The sequence below is a fragment of the Hippoglossus stenolepis genome, chromosome 1 (genome assembly GCF_022539355.2).
Source record: "Hippoglossus stenolepis isolate QCI-W04-F060 chromosome 1, HSTE1.2, whole genome shotgun sequence".
NCBI classification, from domain to species: domain Eukaryota; kingdom Metazoa; phylum Chordata; class Actinopteri; order Pleuronectiformes; family Pleuronectidae; genus Hippoglossus; species Hippoglossus stenolepis.
Genome location: NC_061483.1, coordinates 32,454,174 through 32,477,573, shown reverse-complemented (window position 1 = coordinate 32,477,573; position 23,400 = coordinate 32,454,174). Strand labels below are relative to the sequence as shown.

The 23,400-nt window shown below is 39.8% G+C and overlaps 1 protein-coding gene across 2 annotated transcripts in view; it reads right to left on the bottom strand.

Annotated features, from left to right (window-relative positions):
* Window positions 1-374: 374 nt before the first annotated feature.
* The window catches only part of spg21 (SPG21 abhydrolase domain containing, maspardin), a 55,283-nt gene continuing 32,257 nt past the window's right edge, over window positions 375-23,400 (bottom strand). The window contains exons 4-9 of one of the 2 annotated variants that reach the window (XM_035163781.2): window positions 14,260-14,340; window positions 11,659-11,804; window positions 11,466-11,574; window positions 6,277-6,384; window positions 6,054-6,194; window positions 375-962 (exon numbers count right to left, since the gene is read on the bottom strand). In XM_035163781.2, the coding sequence (XP_035019672.1) occupies window positions 837-962; window positions 6,054-6,194; window positions 6,277-6,384; window positions 11,466-11,574; window positions 11,659-11,804; window positions 14,260-14,340 (711 nt within the window). In that variant the 3' untranslated portion in view covers window positions 375-836. The remainder of the gene's footprint in view (window positions 963-6,053; window positions 6,195-6,276; window positions 6,385-11,465; window positions 11,575-11,658; window positions 11,805-14,259; window positions 14,341-23,400) is intronic. The other variant, XM_035163790.2, reaches the window with a different exon arrangement.

Below are 23,400 nucleotides of genomic sequence, written 5' to 3'. Positions count from 1 at the left end.
TAACTCCACTGTACATTGTTCAATCAGCCCCAAATTGCTCACGCTTGATCAGAGTCCCGGCCTGAACATATCTATGAGTCTGTATCTACAGTTATTGATAGCGCCATCTACTGGCAACAAGAAGTAAGCCTCATTTTACAACTTTAATTCGATTTACATAAAATTGCGTGGATCGTAATGCGTGATTAGTGGGCTTGGTCCAGCGCTGCGTGACGGACCCAGGAAGTGACGCGTTTATCTTTCCAGCGGTGCACATTACATGTGCAACGCGGAGCCTTGGAGGCAAACTGTAATTTGTGAATATGGGCTATACAAATAAAATTAGATCATTATCACTAAAACCAACTAGTGCTGCTATCATCAATAACATTACATCTGAATCACATTATTTATTTTCATAATAACAACCAGTTTGACAAACATAAGTCAGCTCATCTCTGTGGAATTAACAACTGCACATGTGAAACACAGATTTTTACTGTTAAGGTGCAAAATGAATGGGAAAAAAATTGTCTCACTGATTTAAACAGACCTTCAGATATACATATCTGCATTTTAAATGTTGTTCATTTATCTTAAACCGTTTCACTGTTGGCAGTGTTAACCGCATTATGTGTTTAACACACAAACCAGTTCAGGCAATATATGAATACAAGTGTAAGTCCACATAAGGCAAGTACTCATTATCAAAATATGCTTCATCAGTCAAATAATAATATTCTCATTTGACTTGATGGTTAAATATTGAGTTCTGTAGAAAATCTGGAGAACAATCTGTGAATAAAGACAGAAATTTATGAAAATATTTATAATGAAAAAACCATCAGGTAAACGTCTCATTGGACATCTTCAGAGTCCTGGATACTGCTCAGGTGACTCTCCTGCACCTCCAGCTCCTCAGCGCTCACCATTTCAGGACTGATAGCAGCATATCTTGTCCCGTGGAACTGACGAAGGTGAATCTGAACATAAACAAGTGATATCATTTAAAAAGTTAAAACAATATCTCATACTACACAGAAAGTGCTACAGTATCAATGAGCCAGGAAGGGTCAATCAGAATATTTGAGGAAGAAAAAAAAGTTAAGAGTCAGGATTCTTTATAATTCAGTGATTCAAAGAGTTAATCTTTGTTGGAAATAATCTAGTAACAGTTTGTCAGGGCTCAATGCAGCACCTGACAACTCTTCAGCATGCAAGTGCTAGGGATGGGTGCAAGTAGTTACTTTTTTTCTGTATGATCTTTTTACCATCATTATCTGTGGATTTTTTGAACAAACTATTGTCACTGTACTTTAAAAAACTTCCACTCATCTGTGATCAGGACAAGAGCACTATATTTCATTTCATGACTAGTACCCAGAGCTGTAGGATAACAACAATTATTATTAATATTATTATTATTATTAACAATAATACTAATTAATTATTATATGAATTGTTGCTGCTATCATTAATAACATCTTTACACTCTTATTGTTTTCATTATTAGTAGTCAGAGCTAAAACCTGATTGTGCACAAGTGTTCCTGGTCCATCTCTCATCTCTCCTCTCTCCCTCTCCCCTCTTTTACACCCATCTCTCCTCTCCTCCCCATTTTCCCTGATCACCCCAACTGGTCGAGGCAGATAATAATGAGTCTGGTTCTCCTAGAGGTGTTTTTTCTCTCCACAGTCGCCAAAGTGCTGCTCATTGTGGCAACTGTTGGGTTTATCTATACATTTTAAGGTCTTGACCTTCTATGTAAAGTGCCTTGAGATAATGTATATTATGATTTGGCACTATACAAATTAAATTAAATTGAATTGAATCCACAAACCAAAAGGGTGGCGGTTTCAGTCTCCATTCGGTATGCCTAAACATTTTTGGGCATGATACTGAACCCCAACCTATCCCTAACAGCAGTGCCACTAGTGTGTGATATGAGACAGAGAAAGTGCTGCACATAGATGCACTGTATAAATAAGTGTGTGTGTGTGTGAATGGCAGAACTGCACTGTAAAGCGCTTAGAGTGGTGATCAAGACTAGAATGGAGCTATATAAATGCAGACCAATTACCATTTCTACTGAAGAACACAGATGCTCAAACTGGTGAAGAATACTTTGGTCATTTCATTATTATTGTTACACACAGGTAGTTCAAATGAGTGCAGTTCACTTTTCAAATCAAATGGTTTTTCCAGTTCACACTCTGGTCAGCTCAACTTCTGCCTTTCATACCATAACTAAGCGCACTAAAAGTGTGTTCATGAAAATTAATGGGCTGGCATGGGCTGGGATATGAACCCCTTGACGATCTGGTCAGAGGACAATCACTCTACCCCCTCAGCCACAGTCGACCACAGAAAGCTGTTGAATTACAGTAAGCAGCTCAATAAGAAGAAGAAGAAGGTCAAATGGAGGAAGCAGCTCAATAGGAACTTTTTTTGTATTTTTGGTGCTCCGTATGGGTGAAACTCAAAATGCTTCAACACGCCTATTCTACAATACGATATAAAGATACATAATTAGTTTCACAAATATTTAAAGAGTTATGGCCAATTTCTGGTAAGCCCCGCCCTTGGGAAAAGTTTATGGTTGATAACGGCCTTGTTTTTTGACTATTTCTGATCAATTATAATAGAAATGTGTATCTCAGTCTCACAATGCATTATACTGAATTTGGTGTTGATTGGATAAAAAAAATCTGAATGTACACTACCGTTCAAAAGTTTGGGGTCACCCAGACAATTTCGTGTTTTCCATGAAAACTCACTTTTATTTATCAAATGAGTTGCAAAATGAATAGAAAATATAGTCAAGACATTGACAAGGTTAGAAATAATGATTTTTATTTGAAATATTAATTTTGTTCTTCAAACTTTGCTTTCGTCAAAGAATGCTCCATTTGCAGCAATTACAGCATTGCAGACCTTTGGCATTCTAGCTGTTAATTTGTTGAGGTAATCTGTAGAAATTTCACCCCACGCTTCCTGAAGCACCTCCCACAAGTTGGATTGGCTTGATGGGCACTTCTTGCGTACCATACGGTCAAGCTGCTCCCACAACAGCTCAATGGGGTTGAGATCTGGTGACTGCGCTGGCCACTCCATTACAGACAGCATACCAGCTGCCTGCTTCTTCCCTAAATAGTTCTTGCATAATTTGGAGGTGTGCTTTGGGTCATTGTCCTGTTGTAGGAGGAAATTGGCTCCAATCAAGCGCTGTCCACAGGGTATGGCATGGCGTTGCAAAATGGAGTGATAGCCTTCCTTATTTAAAATCCTTTTACCTTGTACAAATCTCCCACTTTACCAGCACCAAAGCAGCCCCAGACCATCACATTACCTCCACCATGCTTGACAGATGGCGTCAGGCACTCTTCCAGCATCTTTTCACCTGTTCTGCGTCTCACAAATGTTCTTCTGTGTGATCCAAACACCTCAAACTTTGATTCGTCTGTCCATAACACTTTTTTCCAATCTTCCTCTGTCCAATGTCTGTGTTCTTTTGCCCATATCAATCTTTTCTTTTTATTGGCCAGTCTCAGATATGGCTTTTTCTTTGCCACTCTGCCTAGAAGGCCAGCATCCCGGAGTCGCCTCTTCACTGTAGACGTTGACACTGGCGTTTTGCGGGTACCATTTAAAGAAGCTGCCAGTTGAGGACCTGTGAGGCGTCTATTTCTCAAACTAGAGACTCTAATATACTTGTCTTCTTGCTGAGTTGTGCACCGGGGCCTCCCACTTCTCTTTCTACTCTGGTTAGAGCCCGTTTGTGCTGTTCTCTGAAGGGAGTAGTACACACCGTTGTAGGAAATTTTCAGTTTCTTCGCAATTTCTCGCATGGAATAGCCTTCATTTCTAAGAACAAGAATAGACTGGCGAGTTTCACATGAAAGTTCTCTTTTTCTGGCCATTTTGAGAGTATAATCGAACCCACAAATGTGATGCTCCAGATACTCAACTAGCTCAAAGGAAGGCCAGTTTTATAGCTTCTCTCACCAGCAAAACAGTTTTCAGCTGTGCTAACATAATTGCACAAGGGTTTTCAAGGGTTTTCTAATCATCCATTAGTCTTCTAAGGCGATTAGCAAACACAATGTACCATTAGAACACTGGAGTGATAGTTGCTGGAAATGGGCCTCTATACACCTATGTAGATATTTCATTAAAAAACAGACGTTTCCACCTAGAATAGTCATTTACCACATTAACAATGTATAGAGTGTATTTCTGATTAATTTAATGTTATCTTCATTGAAAAAAACAGTGCTTTTCTTTGAAAAATAAGGAAATTTCTCAGTGACCCCAAACTTTTGAACGGTAGTGTAGATGTTTTTCAATTCATGCAAATTAGCTAAAATCCATTATGGCGGACAGTTATGCTCCAAGAGGCTTTTTTGTAGAAGACATTGAGCTGGACTTGTTAGTGAAATTTCAAGTCAATCGGAGAAACTATGTGAGGGGCGTGGCCTGTCAAATGTAATAGCGCCACCATGTGGCAAATTTGTTGGGCATTAATTTTACATCATTCCCAATGGATGTACCATTTTTTATGTTTCTAGCTTAAAATGTGTCGAAGAAATCCTGCAAAATATGCAAACGTTTGATAGGCCACGCCCACTTCTGCCAATCAATTCAGCACTTTAGGATTTAATTCTTAGTTGCCCCTAGAGCATTCTTACCAAATTTGGGGAAATTTGGTTCTGTGGCTATTGCGCTATAGATATTGGGAGATTTTAGCGCCCCCTATGGGCAAAACTCGACATGCTTTGCTCTGCCTGTTTTCGGACACAATACAAACTTATATATAAAGTTTTATGATGATTGGACCAAATGTTGATGAGTTATGGCCAATGTCCTGTTAAGCTCTTCCCTTTACAAAAAGTTTTTGGTAAATAACAGTCTTTTTTTTTTACCAATCCTGCACATGTATAATTGAAATGTGAAAGTTAGTCTCACAATGCTGTCTACTAAGTTTGGTGTTGATAAGATTAAATACCAAAAGGAAGATTCACATTATTGTTTTTCAATTTATGCAAATTAGCAAACAAATTATCACTATGGACTTTTATGGTCCAAGAGGCTTTTTTTGTAGAACGCATTAAGCTGGACTTTTAAGTCAATTGGACTTAGGGTATGAGGGGCGTAGCTTGCCAAAATTTGTCTTTTTGATGCCTAATTACAGCGCCATCATGAGGCCGATTGAGCTAATGTTTCACAGAAAGTTGATGAACACAAATTCCACTTATTGTGCCAAGTTTCGTGTTTCTAGCTCATTCCATCTCACGGGAATTTGCGCCGAGGCGGCAGACACTGAATAATTGGAAAAATTCAGGCCACAAACCTAATTACAAACCGCAGTAAAAACAGTAGGGTTCTGGCCCTTCAGGCCTCAAACCCGAATGAGGCTATGTAGACACACAGTTTTGGTTAGTAAATGCATTCACTGTTACTTTTGTGATAATCTGTTCAGTTTGTTTTCTATTGTGTTCACTTCCTGTTTTATTTTGTCGTCACGGTTCTTGTGTATGGTGTCTTGTTTTACTTCCTGTAGGTTTCCCCACACACCTGTACCTTGTTTGTAATTAAGCTTGCCCTATTTATACCCTGTGTTTCCACTCACCCTCTGCCAGATTGTCATCGTCTCCTTCATGTGCACATGCTCTCAAGTCTTAATTTCCTTGTGTTTGCTTGCCTGGTTTTTGACTCTGCCTGGATTACGGACTTTGGATTTTGTGCTTTTTCCCTGAATGGATTTGGTTGCTTCTCTGACTGCCTTCCCGTGTATGACGTCTGGATTATTAAAGTAAAGTTTTATTGCTTCCTTCTGCATCTGAGTCCCAGTTTTGTACAGAAGTGTCACAACTTTGGATCTAAACATGGGATTTAAGACGGAAAAAAATATATCACCCTGCTGAATCGACTACTGCTGAAAATGGGCTGCATTCACATGTATTTCTTTAATTCTTTAAATAAAACACCAAGCATCCTGATATATTTTTATGATAAAGGAAATATATGTATAGAGGAACTGTCTCAACTTGTATGTTGAAGGGAATTGACTCGACCTGTATGTAGAGGTTGACCTCGGCGCTCCTACACAGGTACGGGAAGTTTCCTCCCGTTTTCAGATGAGCTCGTCTGGCATTGGGATACAGTTTATACATCTCCTCCTTGGCCTCCAGAGACAGAGCGCTCTGATCAAACACCTGAACAACATTCACAGAGAAAAAGTATAAATCAGGTTATAGTTGTAGAAACAGACCTGAACTTGTACTTCATTTTACTTACATCTATAATGGTGACGGCAACTTCTTTTATTTTGTGAGGCTCCACATAAGAGTTTTGACAGTTGAGTGTTAGCCGTGATGCTAACTCACTTTGGTTCAGACTCTCCAACTACAACACACACCGAGAAAGAGAGAGATCCTGAAGTGTGATGGGTTTACAAAATAATCTAAATGCAGTCAAACATGTTTTTATGTATGTATATGTCAACTTGTATGTATAAGCCAATTCAGCCTTCTAAGTCATGACTTCACAGCTTTTTTCTCTTTCACTGTAAAACTGAACCCACTCAGGTGCATCCAGGTGATGACGTCTGTGTCCTCCAACTCACTAAAAGACTCACTGATGACTACATTGCGAGAAGCTGCTACATCCTTTCACCTAAATATAATCTATGAAATAGTTAGACAATATAATTTACATTAAAAGCAAAATTCAGTTCATTCACTCGTATTTGATGATCACCACTTGTGGATGATAAATACATACACCTTGCCTTATGTGGAATGTTTGTTGCACTCAAATTGCCTGAACGGGGGCCTCATTTATAAAACAGTGCTTAGGATTCATACAAAAAGTATATGCACACCGAAGCCGCAAATGGTGTACCAATTTCACCTGGAAATGTGTGTACACTCCCTGCTTTCTAACAGTGCAGACCTTTTGCTGCTTGCCCTCACTGGGATGACATTTTATATATAAAACATAGAGTCCCTTAGTTATGCTAACCATCCCTTAGTTATGCTGCTGTAGGCCTAGACTGCTGAGAGAACTCCCATCATGCACTGAGCACTTCTCTTTTTCATCAGCATTTATGAAATTATAGAACGACAATAAAGAAAACTGTTGACATTTTATTGCTTTTTTTTTACCTGTTACAACAAAGGAAAACACCAAACTCTTATGAAGAGGAGAACAAAATACACTGGCATGTGTAGGCCTACTTTGAAATAAATTAAACACAGAACTATGCAGGCCTATTTGAGTCCTCCCCATATATGTGGAAAATGTATAAAATAAGAAGTACCCTATTTTGAAATAAATACAAACATATAGCTGCAGTCTAATAGCTTAAAAAGATATATTTTAGTTGACGAAATATTAAAACAAAAAGTGAGAGACGGCCAGACTGGAGGTGGACACAGAAACTGAAGCTCGGTACAAACCAACTGCAGCTTCTGCTCTGATCAAGAAGCTGCGGCTCTGATCTCTGAGCAGCTGTGACCAGAGAAACTCTGTGTTTTCACTCTTTCCACTGTTAAGAAGCAGCCGGTAAGTCCCTGACCAGCCGCTTCACGTGAACGAGCTCTGATCTCACTGGGTGTGTGTCTCTCTGAGCGAGTGGGCGGAGCCCCCGGGGCCTGTGTGTGCTGTCTGGGAGCACACATGCACGCACGCACGCCCGCCCACTCCCCCACATTTCATGATGGCCTGATACGATGACGATTTAAAAAATGAACGTGAACGTGACGTTCACTCACGGTCATCGTGATGTTCACTCACGTTCATCGTATGAAAACTGATTCGTTAAGTTCACCGTTCGCGCAAAATATGCGCGACATGCAGAACACTGTATAGGGAGCCACTGCAGAGGGGCTGAAGAGCCGCATGCGGGTTGCCGACCCCTGGCCTAGAGCAGTAGTTGCCAACTTCTCTGTCGATCCCAGCAACTCTGTGGTTGCGCCGCAGACCAGCTGTGTGTCGGTTGTCTGTTGTTCACACTGGCAGTGTGTTTGCTACTGGCAGAGGAGTGGCTGGTATATCTACTGCCTTTTCCTTCAATATAAGTCAAATTATGGACTAAAATTAACAGCAGGACACTACAGTATGAAGACATGCATCTTCTGGTTGTGCCATAACAATCGAAGCCCCGTTAGAACAAATGAATGGATTCAGAAAGTAAAACGCTGGAGTGCTTTTACTACTTTGGAAGTGTTGGAAATACATTTGTGACATAGAAAGATAAACATTGTGGTTCACAGCAGAATACACAGAGAAAATTATCTTACACCTGAGTTTTAATGTTTCTAGAGGAATGTGAATCATGGCAAAACCCACAAAAAAATCCTCTTCCCACTCCGTTTACCCGATGCATGTGAAATTTGGTCATGACAGCCTAAAAAAGTTGATGATTTCACTCAATGAAACTTGTCAGTTTTCATGAGGGGTGTGTCCATGGCATGGCGGAGAAATTCGATATCTTGCCATGCAACTTCAAGTAGCTGTAACTTACATGTTTTTGCTCCAATCACTGTCAAACTCCGCATGTGTGATAAAGGTCCCACCTTGAATACATCTTTCTGCAAATATACAACAATAGTCACAGCGTGCCCTAGCTGTGACAGGAAGTACCATGTTTTATACTTTGACATGCTACGCCTAGCTTTTTCATTTGATCCACCTCACAATTGGTCAGGGAAGCCTTGAGACACTGGTGACGCCATGTTGTGACACTTAAGCCTTTACTTTGAACGGCGATGGCATGACCTTTGATGAAATGCCAACAAACAGGATTGGTTGTAACGTCACTGCACATGCTCAAATCTGCCTCAAACTTGACATGTACAATGAGAGACACTACATAAATGCTACCTTCTGTAAACTGGAAGTAGTCCCTTTGTTTCAAATTTCAATGGAATAACCTGGAATGGGACGCACTAACATCCTTCCCGTTGAGTTCCAAGCCAGTGCGTCTTGGTGGGCATGTTGGCGCGGTCGCGTTACTTCCCCAATGTCACATGGCAAGGGCCTGCTCATTCATAATTACCACTATTATTGTTTTCATTATAACAACTAGTCTGTCAGAGCTGAAACATAATGGTACATAACTCTTCCAGGTCTCTATCTCCTCTCTCTCCCCCTCCCCCCTATTTCTCTCTCTTCTCTCCCCTCTTTTCCAATGATCAACCAGGCAAAGGAGTTGTCATGAAAATATCTGACAGATTAAAGGTGAAAGTTTCCTACAACAGATTTTACGGCCACATAACATAAAGCATGTTAAAAAGCGAATGGTTTGTCTCTGGCTGTTGTTGGGAGACCCCGGTGGCAACATCATCTGCCACAGTGGTGCCCAACGTGGGGTCCAATACAGCGAGAGAAATACGCCGCTGGTTCATGGCCATGTACCGGGAGCAGGCAGTCACCACAATACATTTACTGTTAATAAGGATGATAATATGAGGTATGTGTGAGGCCTCTCTAACCCACTGACCTAATAAACCTGAGCCTTTATTCATTCTTCTCTGTCACATCCCAACAGCAGCAATCGGAACAGCCAAACAAGGACGTGGCGTATTTTGGAGTATTGAGTGGAGTATTAAGTAGCCTCTAATGAAATGTGAAGTGTATGTAAATAGTGTATATGTTTGTAGATTAACATTTTGACCACTAGATGGTAGTATGAACTTGACTCCCCAGGGACATATGCAAAGGTATATATATACACACATATGTATATATGCAAATTATTGTCATTTCTGTTGTGTCTTATTTCTATATATATATATATTTCTACTTGTACATAGGTAAATGTTTGCTGAACCTTGTTCAGCTTGGTTGTCCTGTTATTTGTCTATTTCTGTACATTGAGCCCAATAAAGCTGATTCTGAGGTAACACGGGTCAGGTGATGTGGGTCAGGTGTTTAAAGGTCATAGTTGAACAGGAAGAAATCAGAGCATAGGTGGCGGGGAACATACGGTGTTTACCGTAAATGTAAACGTGAGCGTAATCGAAACCAGCAAATACAAATCTAGTAACTCTGTTAAAACAACGAAGCATCTTGATCACTTCGCGTTCATCTCATCACGGTAATTATTTGGGTCTGTAACATCAGTCTGCAATAAACGGGAACATCACCCAAAGTTATGGAATTGTTTGGACATTCACTCACTGGATATGCGTCAAGAACATTCTTTTTCACCTATGCAAGTGACTATGTTGGAACATTTGAATCGAATCGATAGTCACTACAGTGTGTGTTTTAAATAGAAGGAAATCTCTAAATATGAATGTTTTAGCCATAAATTAGATGCCACAGCCACTATTGGGTGATGCCCACCTCAGCCCTTACAGCATCAGAGGAGCTCAGAATAGGGGGGACCACATCTGCGATGGGGGACTCCATGTCCAAGGTTTTTACTGCTTTTCCTCAACAGGTATCAGTCTCTCATTGTTATTTGGACACAACTTTCTACCACCATTGGTCACTCTGGGCCCCATGATCCATGAGGTCACAAGGCCAATATAAGCCCAGTTCCCTCTCTTCTCTCTCTTTCTACTCACTTCTCCTGGAGGAGAGGTGTAGCTCTCCAGCTCACCCAGCCAGGGAAACTTCCTCCCTACCCAAGCTCTACCAACCTTCAAGCAGGCCTGCCTGGAGCAGACTGCTGAAACCTTCAAAAAGGCAGCGACACGAGAGCCTACCTAAGAACTTCATCACGAGCTGCTTCGACAACCTCTTGCCAGCAGAACCACAACAGGAGCCACAAACCACCAAGACCACTTCACTAGACTTCAAACAGCAGATCAAAAAGGACATTTCCCCATTTTTATGGACGGGTAACACAACTGGGCCTAATAATTACACTAGGCTAAGCAAAACTGTTCAATTCTATTCATGTGATGTTTGTAAGTTTGATTTGTGTTGCTGTGATATTTTGGAAGTAAGGTGTTTGAAAGCTAATGTTAGTTATGTTATGCTCTTCACAGTCTTTCTTTGCATGCAACAAACTACTTTCTCTAACCTGGCACCAACACCTCACAGACTCATCTCCCAAAACTTAACACACACATGTGATCTCAGACACATGGTGTAGACTTAATCTATAAATTGGCTATCTTTTCCCTTCCTTTGAAGGGTGGTCAATTTAAGTTATTATTTAATATAAATATTTTTAATATTAATATTAAATATCTTTCTGATAACCAAATTTATTGAATGCCCAAAGGCACACCATTTAATGATGTCACGCTTCAGGTATAATAATCACAACACCATACACATTAACACATACTTCTAATGAGGATACATGAAAGCTTGAAGCAGCCTGAATCAGAGGCATGTTTGCCCACATTAAATATTCTGCAGTTCTGATTGAATATCATTTTCCATGGGTTATGCTAATATGTAGCTTAATGTTTCTGCAAACTGTAGCGACACAGTAGTTTAAAACGACATTAATTTCCACTTACCCTGTCAACCATGAAGTCAATTGCATCTGCCATTTTAGGATCCACAGGTCCTTTAGCAAAATTCCCCAGCACAATCTTCTTCAACATGAAAGCTGGCATCAACCAAAAGCTGAGGAGGAATGTGGAAATAAAACATTAATGACGAATCTAAACATGCAGAAGCAATCTGTGTGAAATAGTCATCAAGCACCACCTGTTAGCTGTCCACATCTGGTTAAAGATGGAGGTGTCGCTGAATGAATTACACAGGATCAGTGAGTGTACTCGGGGAGACTTGTGTGTGCACTCTGTAAACTTCTGAGCCAAGAATCCTCCTAAGGACGCCCCGAAAAGATGGACCTTGAAGTTCAAATGACAGGAGAGGGTTGTTATCATCACCAGACACACATTTATCATTATTTGAAAGAGTCAAGGTGGGAGTATTTTGTACCTGGAGCACTTGGCTAAGGAGCATTAAAACCAGCTAACTAGCCCTCAAGCTTATGATGTGCTTTCTACTGCAGTGAAATCTTTGAGCAAAATGTATGAAGGTTTGTAAACACGCTCCAGGTGAAGCCTGGATGTGAGAGTTTGTGACCCACAGAATTTATGGCCCAATATTTAGAAGACTTACAGCCAAGCCAGGGTTGGGCCCATCACATGTGTCACCCTAATGGACGGTGAGCCTCTATGTGCATTGTTTTTAAATAAATTCCACTATTGGCACAGAAGAATGTAATGTTTAATGTAATTGTTTAATGTTACACGTCACATATTTTTGTTACACCTTTATTATCTATTTGTACTACTTTTCTTTAGGACAGTTTACCTCCACATTACCTGAGGTTGTTTGAGCTACAAGTGATGAAGTGTGTGAGAGAGAGTGGGCGATAGAGAGAGCAAGATAGAGACTATGACTGGATTGATTCAGAAACACTGGAGTGCTTTTATTTTGTGAAACTGTAGTGAAAGTTAATTTTCACTGTGTATTCTGCTGTGAATCACACGCCAAACGTGGAAAAATTTGTCAGGAAAAGCAAACCGTTCCGCAGCCCTTCCACAGCCAGTGTGGGGCACAGGGATTTTCATACCAACCTTGGACTATGGTCCAGACCAACACACCAAAATTTAGACCAACCTAAATAGGTGATCTTGGTCCAGATCAAACTGAACCATGGTTCGGCTTATTTGCAATGTAAACCTCTTTTTTTGGACAGTTTAGACTTTCAAATCAATGTAGGAAGTTAGATAGCAAACAATAAAATAGGAAAAGAAGCCTCGAAGGGTGATTTACAGTTCACCAGATGTGGCCCCCTTTACATCCTGAGAAAAAAAACGCAATTTAAACATGTTAAACATAAGTAAATTATATAATAATAGTTTGCTTCCTTAAACTTTCGGCAACCAGAGGACCTGAGGCTGCTCTTAAATTGGTTATTGCAGATTTTCCACTCCCACTTTAATTTACAGTGAATTGGTATAGTTTTTCAATTTCTTTAATCTAATGTGATTTGTCGACCCTCAATGCCGTCTCAGGTACATCCGCTGTCACTGAGTAACTTCCGCTGCAAGCTGACTGTCTAAGATATGGCGACTTTAAGGGGAACTGCGGCAAATCCAGTAATTTCTTTACAAAAACACCCTTTCACAAGAAAAGAGGATAAAGGAGCTTGGACTGGACCAACCCGATTTACAGATTCAGCAGCCGGCAAGTGATGAGGACGAGCTCACACCCAGGGCTTCTCCTACTCTTGTTATGAGATAGAGTTGGCAAACTGGATGTGGTGTAAGTAATGCCTTTTATTGCTTCCCCTTGTTGCTGTTTCAAATTGTCAGCACGGAGCTACTGTGGATGATGACGAGGGGGCAAGACCTAAAAAATATCTTTGAAAAATGCAAACGGCATGAAAGTTGCCAAACTCATTTAGCTTATGTTTGCTTGTCCCCCCCAACACTGCGCCCCCCCAATAAATTTTATCACCAGCCGCCACTGGTTTTCACCTCCAACGATAAGTGTTTGAATGAGGAGGACATTTCTTCAGTTTGGGAACCACTGTGTTAGGCAACGTCTTGGGATCCTCACAGTGTTTTTATTTCACAGATCGGACTTATTGTTTTTGAAAAAGATTGATTTGTTTGAGGACTGCGTTAGACCATAGATTTCTCTTCCCCAGTTGGTTAAGGGTTAGGGTTGGAGCCCCAAACTCAATCCCAATTAAACATCGTGTTAGAGCCAGAAATTGTTATTTTCTATTTGTAATTTCTACACATCAATAACAATATAGAGAATTGCTACATAGAAAGAGATTGTTAATATGTTTATATAAGATATCTAATTCACTAGCTCTTATGGGTGGCGGACTGTATGTATTTTGTTCTTTTATGAAAGACAGTTTAGTTTCGTTAGACCGCTTTTCTTTGTTTTCTTTGTGTGAAACCGTCAGTCAGGGGAGTAGGGACTAAGATTACGGAGATACGGAGCAATCCCAATAGGGTTCTCACAGCTGTTGCTGCACCTGCCCGAATAATAATCAGAGCAATCCCAATAATTGTTGTGACCCTCAGAGCCACCATAGTTTTCTCTTCCAGGGTGGTAGAGAAATCTCAGCAGTGTTTTTCCATTTATTTTGTTTGTAGCGCTGACAGTGAAACCCCTGAATGTGTGTGATTAATTTTGTATTGGTTGATAAGTTTTTTTATTTGATTCATGAAATCATTCCTGTGTAGAGAATGTGGTTAATTGTATAATTTACCTTCTAATGTACACACAAAAACACACATAAATGCTGGCTTACAGAGAGAAAGGCACTCTTACTTTATCAAGTTGCAGGTGATCCAGAAGCCTCCTAAAGCCGTCACAGAACTCCATGAGATCCCAGTAGACAGGATACTGCAGCTGGAAACACAATTAACACTGGTTAATTTGTAAAACTCACACTGGTCAGGTCACATGACTGGATTATTTACATGGTAACTGATGTCATGAAAATAAGCCAGATTTTGTTAAGTAATCCTGGTTCAACTGGTGATGTTACCTCATGTAACCGCCTCTCTTCACAGCTCACCTGCCCACAAAACCATGCTGCAAGAGGTTGGCCAGGTGTAAAAATGTAGACTAAATGTAGACTACAGACCTTTCCATGGCATATAACTGAAATTGTGGCCCCTGTAACTTTCATAGTAATAATTTGAAATGGGCGTCGCCAAATGGCTCAAAAGCCCCATCTAAGGAAAAGCCCCTAAGTTAGGTTTCACAGATCTTCACGAAAATCGGTACACAAGTGTATCATGACCAGACGAACAAAAAAGTCCCTGGAGCATTATGAAAAACACAAGAGTAAGTCGGCCATTTTGGATTTAGTGGCCATTTTGGCTGTTTTACACATGTTGTATTTGAACGAACTCCTCCTTGAGCTTTCATCAGATCAACTTCAAATTATGTGGTTGTCATCTCAACAACATGGAGATTCAAATTAGGTCAAATTGTGAGTTTTTGTCACACGGTGTGACCGTGGCGTGGCGTCAAATATTGATTACTCGCCATCCAAACACGAGGTTGTTGTATCTCGGACATACAAGGTCCAATCCACTCCAAACTTGACATGTATGACAAGAGTCTCGGCCTTATGACATTTAAACAGAAATCATGACCTAAAATCAAAGCGCCCCCTTGTGGCAACAGGAAATGTCTTGTTTTTTGCACGTCTTACACGTCGGTGTACCCCTCCTCGTCCATTGACCGCAACCATGTCAGAAAGGTCTCAAGGCATTGATGATGCAGTCATGTGGAAACTGTGAGTTTTCGTTTAACACCGTGTTAGAGGCGTGGCGTCGAATTTCAACGTGTCGCCATGATACACAAAATTGCTGTAACTTCAGTTTACTTTGTTCAATATCCCTCAAACTTCATTGTTGTAACAACAGCCCCCCCCCCTGAAGACATTCATATGGTTTTAAGGAATGGGCGTGGCCAAATAACTGAATAGCTCCCCCTAAAGTGCAGCCCTGGCACCACGATTTACTGACATCTACATTAGTCGGTAGGGACGTGTGTCATTACATAACAAACAAAAAACCCACTTGGAACGATATGCTAGAACATAGAGGTTGTCGGCCAATTTGAATTAAGTGGTCATTTTTGACCATTTACACATGTTGTATTTGAACAAACTCCTCCTAGAGCTTTCATCAGATCAACTTTAAATTGAGTGAGTGTCATCTCAACTCTATGGAGATTAAAAGTTGTTAAAAGCTTCAGACTGACACACGGTGTGCCGTGGCATAAAAATTTGATGATTCGCCAAAAAAGAGGGATTTGTTATAACTCCTCTGTGCATTGTCCAATCAGCCTCAAACCTCTTTCACACATTCACAGTCCCGCCCTGATCATATATATATGTTAATATTGACTCGTTACAGCGCCACCTGGTGGTGAAAGGAAGTGACATGTTTTATACTTTAATGAACTGCTCCTGACTGCTTTACAATATACAGCTCAAATGAGCTCAGACAAGTCATACGACTATGGTCAGAACTGTGACATTTCCTCAAACCGTGTAAAGATTGAGGTGTGGCAAAGGTTCATCCTTCGCCAAAGGAGACGATGTTGTCATAACTCCACTGTGCGTTGTCCAATCACCACCAAAATTTTGTCACATGATCATAGTCCAAGCCTGAACAGCTCCTTATGACAATATTTACTCATTGTTTTTTTTTTACTCGCCGCATCAGATCCCAAGTTTAAAAGTACTCTGGCCCGCACAGTGCTGCTTCGCGGCCCTAGTTGCTTACTTTAATCAGCTGTAGGGCCACTTTAGCATGATCTTGTGGGGAAATATGGCGATTGATCTCAGAATATTGAACAGTGTGGAGGGGGATTTATGACTGTAAAATCTGTAAATTTACCTTTGCACTGCGATTAGCCCTCGGCTAATGTTATTGTGAAGCGTGTTTGTTAAGTTCAATCAACTGTAGTGCCACTTTACAATGAAACCTTGTAGAATGAAACCAGATTTATGATTCTAAATAACATTACATACTAGGGCTGCATGATAATAGGAAAACATACAATATGCGATAACCTTGTTAAATATTGCGATGATGATATGACTTGCGATAAATAAAGATAAACAAGTCTTTCTGATTTGGGCACACAGCCAGGCGACAGCACCACTAAATCAGGACCAGACACCCAGGGAGCCATGCAAGCTCCACCAATTCCACTTACAGTTGGTCATTTGGGGTCTTTCTATACACGTTTGGGCTGTGAAAAGCAATTTTTTTTACAGTTTTTAGCGTCTCGGTCAGTAATGAACTGCTCCTCTCTGTGTCTCTATCATAGACACTGCACACTGCAAGTCGAGCGCTTCCCACCATCTCCACGGGCTCTCCATACATTGAATAAGTTTACAGATTCTGTTGATTTTAATGTTACTCAAGATTCAGTAGCACTGCGCAGAGTGGAGAACATCCTGAACATGAAGAGAGTCCTCAAGGGTGTAGAGAAGCTGAGCCACCACCATAAAACATCCTCGCTAGAGGCGTTCCACAGCCTGATTCTCACTTCGCACCAAAGAATGTTTTCCCATTCATGGGAATGGTGTGCATGCAATATACTTCATAATCTATTTTATAATATCTTATAGTTCGTTACAATGAAAATGCAGACTGCAAGCAATCAAAAACATCCACAGGACAACAAGTCTACAGAGTTGTGTTCTGCAAGTAGGAAAAGAGGGCCCACATATAGAAAGTTGTACACACTTTTTTATTGTTGCTTTTACAGTTTTTTTTAACTACTACAACTTGAAAAAAATAATTTTGAGCATAATTTTAAGTGAAAGTAAATAATAGGTTGATTCAGAAAAGCACAAGAATATGATTCTTTGAATAAAATATTTTATAGATTACGTAGAGGAGTTGAAAAAAATAGCCATCCCCATGAATCTGGTATCCTAATGTTACAGACCCTCAAAGGAGGAAGTTGTTTCCACAAGTGGCACTTCAATCAAGGGGCAGTAGGAAGAAAACATACTGGCCAACCGGATCAAGAAACTCCTGGCTGATCCGAAGGACAACACAAATACCCCCAGCACCTGTTGAAAAATCTGTGGAAGGCGAGGTTTCAGAGGTGCCTGGAAAAAGAATAAGACAGTTGCTAATAAAAACTTTCCTTCCGATATATTTTTGTATATATATGCCTGTATTTTCTTACATTTGAAAAAATAAAGATATTTAGAAGAAGATATTTTGAGGAAAACAATTTCTTATTTGTTCATTAGTTCAACTCATCCTGTGTTATAATGAAATAATTGCTGTTTAAATTTTTGCAGTTGTATCTCATCACATATGTAAGTATTAAGATAAGACTTTATTGATCACATTTCGGGAAATTGAGTTGTTACAGCAGTAGATAGTGAGACTGAGATAGACAAGTGAATAAAAAAGTTGTTAGAATAAGAATTTAAATACAGAGAATATGCAAATAATATACAACTTTAACTATGCAAATATTGTTTGTAGAGAAAAGTTCTTAATGTGCAGAGGCACAGAATGAGTGCACAAGGGTGAACATTATATTTAAGGATTACTGTCAAAAGATATTGAAATAAATGTATACATAAAACATGGATATTAGACTGGCATAAGTATATAGGCAGGTATGGTATACAAAATGAAAAAGAGTATAAAAGGCTATGCGGTTAATAAATATGAAGAAATTACAAACATTCTCTTTTTTGTGGAAATACAACAATCTCAAGAGGCGATGTAACTGCCTATGACAAATATTGATCAAACAAGAATCATTTGTTTTGCGGCCAAATTGGTAATACAATTTTTTTGCTGTATAATTCACATTTACAACAAAAATCTGCTCTACTGTCAGTAAAATTGCTCAAGTCAAGAATCCAAACAAACTCACAAATCACAATCACTTTCCTAGTGTTTTCAAACACAAGCAACATTAGTGTGATTTAATAAAACCAACAAAGTTGTGCTTTACTCCATTGCATGTAACTGCAGAGATATTGCACAGTAACAATGTTACTTACCACTCTGAAACATCCTGCTCCAGTCTTGGTTGTATTTCGGGACTACTGTCTCCTTTCTGTCAGTGTCAAACTGGTACGGTTCGAAATTCGCTATTGTTGTTTATCAATGTGTATTTTTAGCTTTAGAAGCTCGGCTGCTCAGCCGGCACCAGCCTGTACCCGACTTCCACTCATGCCTAATAACTTGCGATAACCCATGGAAGCGGTTGACAATCACATGAGACTACACCTGCTGGCCAATCAGAGCAGACTGGGCTTATAGTGAGCTGGGAAGGAGCTGAATCAGCTCATTTGAGAGTCAGAGCATCTCCAGCTGCTGCAGCAATGGACAGAATAAAGAAACTTTTTCTGAACATTAGAGTGTAAACCTTTTTTTATTTAAATTATGAACCGCAAAATCTTTTTTTTAACCGCTGGCTTTCGAGGTGGTGTCCTGTAAATGGTGTGGGCTTTGTAGATAATTGGCAAACTTTTTGGAGGAAACCTGGTCTTGTTAGGAGAGACGGCGTTCATCCCACTTGGGATGGAGCAGCTCTCTTATCTAGGAATATTACCCAGTCTATAAAATGACAACCCAGAGTTGGGACCAGGAAGCAGAGCTGCAGTGCTACACACTTCTCTGCGCTCCCTCTGGATCAGTCACACAACCACAAACCAATAGAGATTGTGTCTGTCCACCGTCCCATTAAGTGACGTAAATCAAACAATAACAGAGGGAGAATTCTACACAAAAAACTAATAAAAATGAACACAACCTCTGCAACAACAAGACTTTTAAATGTGGACTTTTAGACATAAGATCATTATCATCAAAGGCTATTTTAGTAAATGAACTAGTCTCAGATCAAAAAATAGATTTATTGTCCCTCACTGAGACGTGGCTGCGTCCCGATGAATATGTCAGCCTAAATGAATCTACTCCCCCCCCAGTCATATAAATTCACACGTTCCCCGAGAATTTGGCCGAGGAGGTGGAGTTGCTGCTATTTTTAACTCCAGTCTATCAATTAATCCTAAACCTAAACTAAGCTACAACTCATTTGAATGTCTTGTTCTTAATCTTCCACACCCATCCAAGAAATACCAACAGCCAATCATATTTGCTGTAGTTTAGGAGTTTTTATCAAACCTAGTCCTAAAAAACGATAAAATTATTATTGTCGGTGACTTTAATATTCATGTTGAAAATAATAATGATAGCCTTAGCGTAGCATTTATTTCAGTACTAGACTCAATTGGTTTCAGTCAGTGTGTACACCAACCTACTCACTGTTGTAACCACACACTTGACCTTGTATTATCATACGTTGTCAAAATTGAACATCTAATAGTACTTCCACGTAATCCAATTGTATCAGACCATAATTTAATAACCTTTGATTTTTCATTATCAGAATATATGCAACTAATAAAAAACTCCCTTTCTAGATGTCTACCTGATAGTGCTGTAGCTAAATTTAAGGAAATAATTCCAATTATATTGAACCCATATTATCCGTAGATATAACCAAGAAATTCTTTATAAACCCTAGCTCCACTGAGATTGACCATCTTGTCGATAGCTCTGTAAAGTCATTACGATTAACATTAGACTCAATAGCGCCTCTAAAAAAGAAACGTGTAAAACATAGTAAATTAGCTCCCTGGTATAATTCCAAGACACATGAATTAAAACAAGCGTCAAGAAAACTAGAAAGGAAGTGGCGCTCCAGCAACCGTGTTGAATATCTCCTAGCCTGGAAAAATAGTGTTAAAGCATATAAGAAGGCCCTCCACAAAGCAAGAGCTGCCTACTACTCCAAATTCATAGAAGACAATAAAAACAACCCCAGGTTTCTCTTCAGCACTGTAGCCAGGCTGACAGAGAGTCACACCTCCACCGAACCCAGTATTCCTCGATCCCTGAATAGCAATATCTTTATGACCTTCTTTAATGATAAAATTCTAACTATTAGAAATAAAATCAACCATCTCCTGCCCTCAATTGGCACTAATACCCTACCAAGAACAGAAATCTCAGAAACTAGTGAGAATCTTACCAATTATTTAGACAGCTTCTCTCTGATCACCCTTGATCAGCTGACCACAGTAATCTCATGTTTTAAACCAACAACTTGTATCTTAGATCCCATTCCTACAAAATGACTTAAAGAAATTCTGCCCCTAATTGATAGTACATTAGTGAACACAATCAATCTCTCATTATCATCAGGATATGTACCACAGTCCTTTAAAATTGCTGTAATCAAACCCATCTCAAAAAACCCACCCTAGACCCGGAGGTTTTAGCCAACTACAGACCGATATCCAACCTCCTCTTCCTGTCTAAAATCCTTGAAAAAGTTATAGCCAATCAGCTGTGCGAGTTTCTCCAGGAAAGTAATGTATATGAAGACTTTCAGTCAGGGTTTAGAGCTAATCACAGCACGGAGACAGCCTTGGCAAAAGTCACTAATGACCTTCTAATAGCTTCAGATCAGGGATTTGTGTCTGTCCTCGTTCTGTTAGATCTTAGTGCAGCATTTGACACAATTGACCATCAAATTTTATTACAGAGGCTAGAACAGTTAATTAGCATTAAAGGAACCGCCCTAAACTGGTTTAAATCCTATTTTTCAGATCGATTCTAATTCGTGCAGATTAATGATGAGTCATCTGTGCACACCAAAGTTAACCACGGTGTTCCACAGGGCTCTGTGCTCGGCCCAATTATATTCTCATTATATATGCTTCCACTAGGAAACATTATCAGGACACACTCTGTAAATTTCCACTGCTATGCGGATGACACCCAGTTATACTTGTCAATAAAACCTGAACAATGTAATCAATTAACTAAACTCCAAGCATGTCTCAAGGACATAAAATTTTCTCTTATTAAACTCAGATAAAACAGAGGTTCTAATACTTGGCCCTAAACACCTTAGAGATACATTATCTAACGATATAGCTGCGCTACACGACATTGCCCTTGCTTCCAATGAAACAGTCAGGAACTTGGGAGTGATCTTCAATCCTGATTTGTCCTTTAATTCTCACTTAAAACAAATTTCTAGGACCGCCTTCTTCCACTTGCGTAATAGATGCAGAAAAACTAGTCCACGCCTTTGTTACATCCAGACTTGATTTTTGTAATTCCTTATTATCAGGCTCCAGCAGTAAGTCGTTAAAGACTCTGCAGCTTGTCCAAAATGCTGCAGCACGTGTCCTGACAAGAATCAAGAAAAGAGACCATATTTCTCCTGTATTAGCTTCGCTACACTGGCTTCCGGTTAAATCTAGAATAGAATAAAAAATTCTCCTCCTCACCTTCAAGGCCCTTAATAATATGGCACCATTATACCTCAAAGAGCTGATAGTACCTTATCACCCCACTAGAACACTGCGCTCCCAGAATTCAGGCTTACTTGTCGTCCCTAAAGTCTCTAAAAGTAGAGTAGGAGCCAGAGCTTTCAGCTATCAAGCACCTCTCCTGTGGAATCATCTCCCACTTTCAGTTCGGGAGGCAGACACCATCTGTACGTTTAAGAGTAGGCTTAAAACATTCCTTTACGATAAATCTTATAGTTAGAGCCGCTCCACATCGTGGATTATGATGGTGGATCACGTATCAGAGATCGTGATCGTAATGGTGGATCCTGTATGGCGGATTCTGTATCGTGTTGGCATCTGATAATGGTGGTGGACCACGATCGAGGTGGCAGCTGATGGTGGATCCTGATGGCGGCAGTGGACAATGACTGTGGACTATAGTGTCATCCGATCTTGATGGTGGATCATGATCATGGTGGCTGCTGACCATGAACTATGATTACAGCAGGACTGCTCGATACATAGTATTTCTCCTCAGATACTCGACCATTACTGACAATAATCCCTCAATTCATTGACCTTCAGTTATGCTTCAAAATGTTTATTCTAATCAATGCTGCAAATACCCTTATCTTTCTGATGTTCTCAGTTACACTTGACATCTATTGCACTTCTGTCCGTCCTGGGAGAGGGATCCCTCACATGTGGCTCTCTGAGGTTTCTACCTTCTTTTTACCCTGTTAAAAGGGTTTTTAGTAGTATTTCCTTACTCTTGTTGAGGGTTAAGGGCAGAGGATGTCACACCTTGTTAAAGCCCTATGAGAAAAATTGTGATTTGTGAATATGGGCTATACAAATAAAATTTGATTGATTGATTGATTGACAATCACAAGAGACTACACCTTCTGGCCAATCAGAGCAGACTGGGCTTATAGTGAGCTGGGAAGGAGCTGAATCAGCTCATTTGAGAGTCAGAGCATCTCCAGCTGCTGCAGCAATGGACAGAATAAAGAAACTTTTTCTGAACATTGGAGAGTGTAAACCTTTTTTTTATTTAAATTATGAACCGCAAAAATTGTATCTTTTACTCTGGACTTCTTCCATACTGCATTGTGGAGTAATTGTTAGTGAAAACTAGTGACAATGTGGTTACTAAGAACCTCGTTCTCCATGACTAGAGACAATACAATAACCAAAAAGGACTAAAATTAGATGATAATAATAATGATAAGATATGATGATGAATGAATACTATATAAAATTTAAAAAATTGACCAATGAAAATCTAACTGTGGTGTGTTTAAATGGCTGCACCATAAACTGTATATAAAGATGGATGGCATGATGGCTCCCGAAAAGTGAAGTCAAAGTATCTTGATTGTCCCCTGGTGGCTGGCTACAGTAATGTTCATAAAAAAAAAAATACCTTGTTAACAGATACATATTAAATAATTTTTTATCAAAGATTGTTTCTGTCGTTTGGTTATGGCGACATAGGAGAGGGATAGTTAACAGAAAAATTTAAATTCACTCATCTACTCACCACTATGCCAATTGGGGGAAGGGTGAAGTTTTAAAGTCCATATAAAACA